General features: G+C 49.8%; 2 protein-coding genes across 2 annotated transcripts in view; one reads left to right on the forward strand and one right to left on the reverse strand.

The window, feature by feature from the left end:
- The window catches only part of cacna1c (calcium channel, voltage-dependent, L type, alpha 1C subunit), a gene marked incomplete at both ends in the record, with an annotated part of 493392 nt that overhangs the window by 195661 nt on the left and 290231 nt on the right, over positions 1-7500 (reverse strand). The window lies entirely within an intron of this gene.
- The window catches only part of LOC310791116 (uncharacterized protein), a gene marked incomplete at its 5' end in the record, with an annotated part of 27326 nt that continues 23389 nt past the window's right edge, over positions 3564-7500 (forward strand). Inside the window, one exon of the mRNA XM_083652817.1 lies at positions 3564-3624. Within this exon, the coding sequence (XP_083508943.1) occupies positions 3564-3624 (61 nt within the window). The remainder of the gene's footprint in view (positions 3625-7500) is intronic.

Here is a 7500-nt window from a genome sequence, read left to right on the forward strand (position 1 = left end):
CTGTGCCTGTCTTTAAAAAGAGATTAAGGCAGCAGTAGCTGCAAAAAATACAAATGTAATTGAGGAAATATGTTCTGAGATCATCATTAATTTTAAAGTCTTATTTTAAGGTTTTTTATGGTTTTTATGTTCAGTGTTTACTGTAGGTAGTGTATGTATTTTACGCGTGTGTTATTTTTGTTTCTTAGGTGGAGGCTCAAATAAGCCCATACAGGTTTCCTACCTCTTCCTGCACTGTCTGGACTACTTCTTGTCTTTTGTTATCTTTTATGCATCTTAAACTGTGTAATTTGTGTGTGTGTGTGTGTGTGTGTGTGCATGTGCAAAATAAATAAATAAATTAATTCATTCATTCATTCATTCATTCATTGGTAATGGTTGATTGGTAATGGTTAGATTGGTAATGGTTAGATTGGTAATGGTTAGACTGGTAATGGTTAGATTGGTAATGGTTGGATTGGTAATGGTTAGATTGGTAATGGTTGGATTGGTAATGGTTAGATTGGTAATGGTTGGGTTGGTAATGGTTGGATTGGTAATGTTAGATTGGTAATGTTAGATTGGTAATGGTTGGATTGGTAATGGTTGGATTGGTAATGGTTGGATTGGTAATGGTTAGATTGGTAATGGTTGGGTTGGTAATGCTTGGATTGGTAATGCTTGGATAAAAGCTGCTTATTTTGTTCATTGTCATCACTAATATTAACTGTGATTATTGGCCCAGATGATTTGAGGAACAAACTGATATTCCTGCACTTGTAATATCTTGCATCTAACATCTTGGATACCAATTACATGATAATCTAATCTGAAAATAGAATGCCTCTGAGTGAACTCCTGTGCCATATGGGTCTCAACCCAATATCTCACCCACTCAATCCCTAATCCTTATTGATGAAAATATGATTAGAGACTAGAAGTATTATGGGGTGGCTTGTGTTGCTCTCCTACTGGGTGCCATAGCAATGCCACTATGGCACCTAAACAGGATTAGTGGCTAACACCCTCCTACCTGCTATTACCATAGAGCCAACGGCGCAGCAGCGACCCGCGAGCTATAAAAAGACAAACTTGACTTCGCCAGAGTGAAATAGAAAGAGAAAGCAATTAAGATAAGGAGAGGGACAAAGAGAAGAGAGGTTGCCAAGTCATCGTTGGTTGGTTTAACATTGTATTTGATATGACATGGGGACATTTCAGCTGACGGGTCAAAGACAGAAGAGCGATAGAGCAGGAGAGAGAGAGAAAGTACAGATAGAGAGAAAGAGAGAAGGGCTGAAAAGTCTAACAGGGTTATTAATGAGGACGGAGCAGAATGACATGAAATTCTCTATTTCTTCCTTCACGGTCTAAGCCACAGTGGACCTGTCCTCACCTTGTCCCCTTCCAACCTCTGCTCTCTCTCTCTCTCTCTCTCTCTCTCTCGCTCTCTCTCTCTCTCTCTTTCTGTTTCCATCACTCCTTCTGCCTGTCTTTCTTTCTCTAATGGTTCTTCCTGCCATCTTTCCTGCTTTCCTTCCTTCCTGAAACCAATCAGAACGTGGAAGTTTTACTGTATCACTTACTGAGGTGACCGAGAAGGACACTGTTCTGAGCTGTTTATGAAATGTGTGTGTGTGTGTGTGTGTGTGTGTGTGTGTGTGTGTGTGTGTGTGTGTGTGTGTGTGTGTGTGTGTGTGTGTATATGGCGTGTTTAATGATGACCATGTCTGTACAGTACTATATGTAACAAGGTGTGCTCCTGCTGTGTGTGTGTGTGTGTGTGTGTGTGTGTGTGTGTGTGTGTGTGTGTGTGTCTGTGTGTGAGTGAGTGAGTGAGTGAGTGAGTGAGAGAGATCAATTAGAGGATACCTCACTTGTGTGAAAGAGGCAGAGAGAAGGAGGAAGACAGAGAAAGGAGAATGAAGGAGAGGAAGAGCCAAAAACAGATCAGCTTGTGTGAGGCAGCTGGATTCACACGAGGTCATGAGATCACAATCACACGACAAATCCATCTTGCCACGCTCCAATCTATTGGTTTGAATCCGAACCACCAGTGGTTCACACCAATCAGCATCCAGAGGCAGCTACGGGTGGGATTTAGGTGTGATGCCAGTGAGAAGCGAGCCCGTGAAAGACGTAATAGACAGATGGATCATCCAATCACCTGCCACGTATTTTTTGAAAGTGCCTGCCCTTTGAAACGGTTTCCCGAGTTTTTCTCGTTCTCAGATGGATATGTGAAGGCAGATGGAGAGAGTGGAAAACATGAAAAATTGTAGATAGAGAGAGCAAGCCAGTGAGAATGAGAAAAGGAAGGATGAGGTCTAAAAACATTGACAGTATATAATACGGACAATGCGCCCCCTACTGCTATGCAAAAAGTGAAGCCAAAATATCTCACACACACATGCACGCACATGTTTGTGCGCATGTTTTGTGTGGACATGGGCACACAATGATTTGCCTTTGCACATGTGTATGTGTGCTTGGAAGCATGCCAACCAGGCGGGAAGCTCAGGCTTGGACAGATAAAGCCTATGTGGAAGTGATAAACGCTCTAGTTCCTCGAATGGCCACTTGAGGCTGGCTCCAAAAGGGAGCCTTTACCGGTTCACTCCCACATTAAAATGCCGGATTTTGCAACAGGATTAAACATGTTTACATGTTCCATGTTCATAGCGTTACTGCTGCGAGGAGCCGATGGCTGTTCCTGGTCGTTTAAGAGTAATTTAACCGACCGGGCACCGGATCAGGTCCCGGTGCCCAACAATATACTCATGACCAGAGGGCCGGTTTCCGCTCCTTTTGGCCACAAGAGACCATCTTTGTCCAACAGGCTCAGCGCCTGGGAGCTTCTATGTTCCCCGACCCCATGGTTACGGCGCACCCTCCAGAAGGGATACGCTCTCCAGTTTGCCAGGCTTCCACCCACGTTCGACGGGATCCCCGATTCGGCCGAGGAGGGGGGGTCCATGGACATACTCCGCAAGGAGGTTACTTCGCTCCTTGCCAAGGGGGCGATTCGCTCGGTTCCCAAGGCAGAGGTGCGCTCGGGTTTCTATCACAGGTACTTTGTCGTGCCCAAGAAGGACGGCTCCATGCGTCCAATTCTGGACCTTCGGCGTCTCAACAAGACGCTGAGGAAGTTCCCGTTCCGAATGCTCTCTTTCCCCCGCCTGTTCAACGCGTTGAGGCCGGGGGATTTCTTTACTTCCATGGATCTGAAAGATGCGTTCTTCCATGTCCCCGAGGTTCAGAGACACAGAAAATACCTGAGGTTCTCTTTCCTGGGAAAGGCTTACTAGTTCTGTGTCCTGCCGTTCGGCATGTCTTTGAGCCCACAAACCTTCACGGTGTCCGTGGAGACAGCCTTGGCTCCCCTCCACGCGAGTGGGATTCGCGTCTTCCTCTATCTCGACGACGCTCTTATAGTGGCGGACTCGAGGGTCCGTGCCACGGAACATACCAAGGTGGTGACCGATCACCTGCAGACCTTAGGGTTTTTGGTGAACTGGTAGAAGAGTTGCCTCGTCCCAACGCAGGTGGCGACCTTCCTGGGGCTCGAGCTGGACTCCCGGGCCATGGTGGCCCGCCTTTCGCCAGAGCGACAGGCTCGCACAGTGCGGACGGTAAAGACGCTAGGTCTGTGTCCCTCCGTGTCAGTGCATCAGTGCACAGTCATGCTGGGGCTGATGGCCTCAGCAGTGCATGTGCTCCCACTGGGGAGACTGCACATGCGCCTGTTCCAGATCTGGTTTCTCAGGCATTGCCTGGACCCGGCCAGGGACCATCATCGCAGGGTTCCTCTGACGTGTCCGGCCCAGCGGGGGTGGCCAAATGGGCGGACCCCCGTTACCTCTCGAGAGGCACTCGGTTGGGCCCTGTCCCGCTCAGGTTGGTTATTCGCACCAACGCCTCCCTCTGGGGATGGGGTGCGGTTTGCGGGTGCTTTTCGGCGAACCGGAGGGTGGGAGGCTCAGGAGCTTCGCCACATAAACGTGCTAGAGCTGGAGGCGATTCGCCTGGCTCTACTTCACTTCCAGCGGCTCATACATGGACGCCATGTTCTGATCCGCTCGGACAATACAGCGGCGATCGCCCACCTGAACAAGCAGGGCGGTGTGCGGTCGGAGGCGCTGAACCGGTTAGCGATGGAGATTCACCTGTGGGCGTATCCCCGTCTCCTTTCATTGTCAGCGGTTCATCTGCCAGGCCGGCTGAATTTCGGGGCCGACCTGCTGTCTCGGGGCAATCCCCGTCAGACAGAGTGGTGCCTCCACCCTATCGCGGTGCGCGACGCACTGCCCACTGTGGTTCTCGATCCAAGAGGACAGCCCCCCGTTGGGTCACGACGCGCTGGCGCACGCGTGGCCACGGGATGGACTCTATGCGTTTCCCCCGATCCCCCTGATCCGACAGGTGTTGGACAGGGTGAGGGAACAGCGCCTTCAGCTTATTTTAGTGGCCCCCTTTTGGCCCAAGCAGATATGGTTTGCGGACCTGATCTCCTTGGCGCAAGGTCTGCCCTGGGCGCTGCCGGTGCGGGCGGATCTTCTATCCCAGGCGGAAGGGGAGGTGCTCGACCCCTCCCCCAGCAGGTGGAAGCTAGCAGTCTGGCTCCTGAACGGGACCATTTGCTAGCCCAGGGCTTGCCTGATAATGTGGTGTGCACTATTCAGAGTGCTAGGGCTGCTTCGACCCGCTCTCAGTACACGTACAAGTGGCGGGTCTTTTTGCGTTGGTGCACGGACAAGGGCGTGGATCCAGTGAACTGTAGTGTGCGACCAGTTCTCTGTTTCCTTCAGAGCCTGCTTGACGCGGGCCAGTCCCCGCAGTCGCTTAAGGTTTACGTAGCCGCGATTTCTGCTTGCCACATGGGAATTGAGGGGAGCCCCGCGGGGGCGTTCCCTCTGGTCTTGCGCTTCATGAAGGGAGCGCGTAGGTTGCGCCTGCCGTCGCGGTGCGTCTTTCCCAAATTGGACTTGGTTACGGTGCTGGATGGGCTCGCGGGTCATCCGTTTGAGCCCTTGGACTCCGCCGATCTGAAATGTCTGCCTTTGAAGACCGCGCAGCTGCTGGCCTTGTCGTCAGGAAGGAGGGTTGGTGACCTGATTGCCCTCTCGGTGCAGCAGGCCTGTATGGTTTTCGGGGATGATGGGCGCAGGGTTACGTTGCGACCTAACCCGGCTTATCAACCTAAGAATATTAATGCCAGCTTTAGGTCTATGGTCATAGACTTGTCAGCATTCTGTCCCCCGCCGTTCAGTTTGGGCGAGGAGAGACGTTTGCACATGCTGTGCCCCGTAAGGGCGCTCTCGGCCTATGTGGCCAGGACGCGTTCATTACGCACTACAAACCAGTTGTTGGTCTGTTTCGGGCAGAGGGCCCAGGGCGGACCCCTTTCCAAGGATCGCTTATCACACTGGATAGTGGAGGCGATTGCTTTGGCATATTCTGCCGTGGGTAAGGTACCCCCGGAGGGTATCAAGGCGCATTCTACGCGGGGCGTTGCGATGTCTTCCGCGTTGTTGCGTGGTGTATCGGTAGAGGACATGTGCGCTGCGGCCTCATGGTCCTCTCATCACACGTTTGTTAGATACTACAGCCTTGACGTGTCCGGTTCGCGTTTCACGCATGCGGTACTGTCAATGGCAAGAAGGTAGTATCATTGCCGCTCCAAATGCCACACTGTTGGGCATGGGCATTTCGCCATGCGGCCGTGGTTCACCGATGTCTCTCGGGTCGCTCTGAGGAGTGCTCCCGGCAGCAAGGGCGGTTGAATTTGGCACTAGAGTGAGAGCTTGAGTTCGAAACGAAGTAAAACGTTAGGGTTGTGCTACAACCCGGGTTACGAGTGAGAACGAGAGCTCTCACTACCCAGCCTTGCTGCGTCGTTCTCAGCGAGCTGGAAGAAGGAGTGGCTTCCCCTGGTCTGGGCGGGCGTGACGTAGTCACGTGGGTAAGGAATGAGGGTGGCCGCCGCAGCCCCAGGGGGTAGCACGCCACCTGTTGGTGGGTGGTTGGTTTTATATAAAGATCATTTTTGGAGCAAAAATAACATTCTTCCAGTAGCTGCGTGCGCAGCGGAGATGGCACTAGAGTGAGAGCTCTCGTTCTCACTCGTAAAACCCGGGTAGCACAACGCTAATGTTTTTTTGCTTGAAAACAGCTTTTTGGCAAGTCTAAAAATGATTACGGTAGGCTAGAAGCGTCCTTATATGGGCAAATAATAAGGTGAATACAAGCACCATGGGAAATTGATTCTCCCCAAGTCTCGTTACTCTAACCCCCCCCCCCCCCCCACTTGTTTTTTTCTTCTTCTAGCAGGCTTTAAGCGGGGTTAGTGCTGACCTAGCAAGCTAACTTGAAATAGAGATCGTGATAGTTTCCAAACTCCACATCATCATCATCATCATCATCAACTTTATTTGCAGACACAGGGTCCAGATATAACAACAGACAACAATTCAGAGAACACACAAATACACAGTATATCTATAAAAGGCACTTATACCAAAACTTCCACATATGTGATTGGTATCTGACAGAACTAATACCAGGGTTGGTTAGTAGCATGATATTCGAGTTCTGAGAGACTTTTAGACGCCCAATAAATTTGTACATCAAGGTTCTTAAAAGTGCCTGAAAAGTGCTGACACCTGCATGGCAGAACAGTTCACTTGCACTAGTCCACCTGGGTTTTCTCAGCAAAATCCTCATACAGTCATTGTATGCAACCTGAAGTTTGTGGAGGCTAGCTTTTTTTATACTTAACCCACAGGGGGGCAGTGTACAAAGGGGTACAGTAGGCCCTAAAGAGACTTCTCAGAACAAAAGTGGAATTTCCTAACCAACATGTTAGCCTGGGCATATAACATACGGCGCTGTCTGTACATAAACCACACATTATGCACAAAGCTGCCCCTTGTTAGCTCAATACAGTTGAAACTAAGATATTCCATAAAAATTAAAATAAATCTAGCCACAGATATAGCTACTACATCAACAAACTTCACATTTAGCTTTAGCTAATCGCTCCCTGGCTGCTAACATAAGTTCCTGTTGCCAAATCTCGTGAGTGTGTTGCTGAGGCAGAGACGGGTCTTGAACAAGTTTAATTTCTTTCTGTCTGAAAAATGCAGTGTCCGAATATTCAGAAGAGGCAGTCTTGCTTGAAATCCGATCGTCTTTGGTGTTGTACGCTCTACTTTTGAGATGCACCCTCTTTTGAGATGCACCCTCTGTTTGCGTTTTATGCATTCGACTTCCTGGCACGGGGACTTTAGCGCATGCACTGATCGCCTCATCCAGTTCCAGTCCGACTGGCCTGTATACATGCAGGAGGAAATCCACTCCCAATCGCATTATCTGGGTGTGTTAGTCGGACGTTTATAACTTCGATTTCAGTCGAGCTAACATGTTTGCATGCATTTCAAAAGTCCGGTTTAGGCGGACTAACGCAATAATTTGATTTTTTTAAGTGCATGTAAACGTACTGACTGACTCCATCCATATCTT

This window comes from Poromitra crassiceps, assembly GCF_964638095.1.
Source record: "Poromitra crassiceps genome assembly, chromosome: 2".
Taxonomy (NCBI): Eukaryota; Metazoa; Chordata; class Actinopteri; order Beryciformes; family Melamphaidae; genus Poromitra; species Poromitra crassiceps.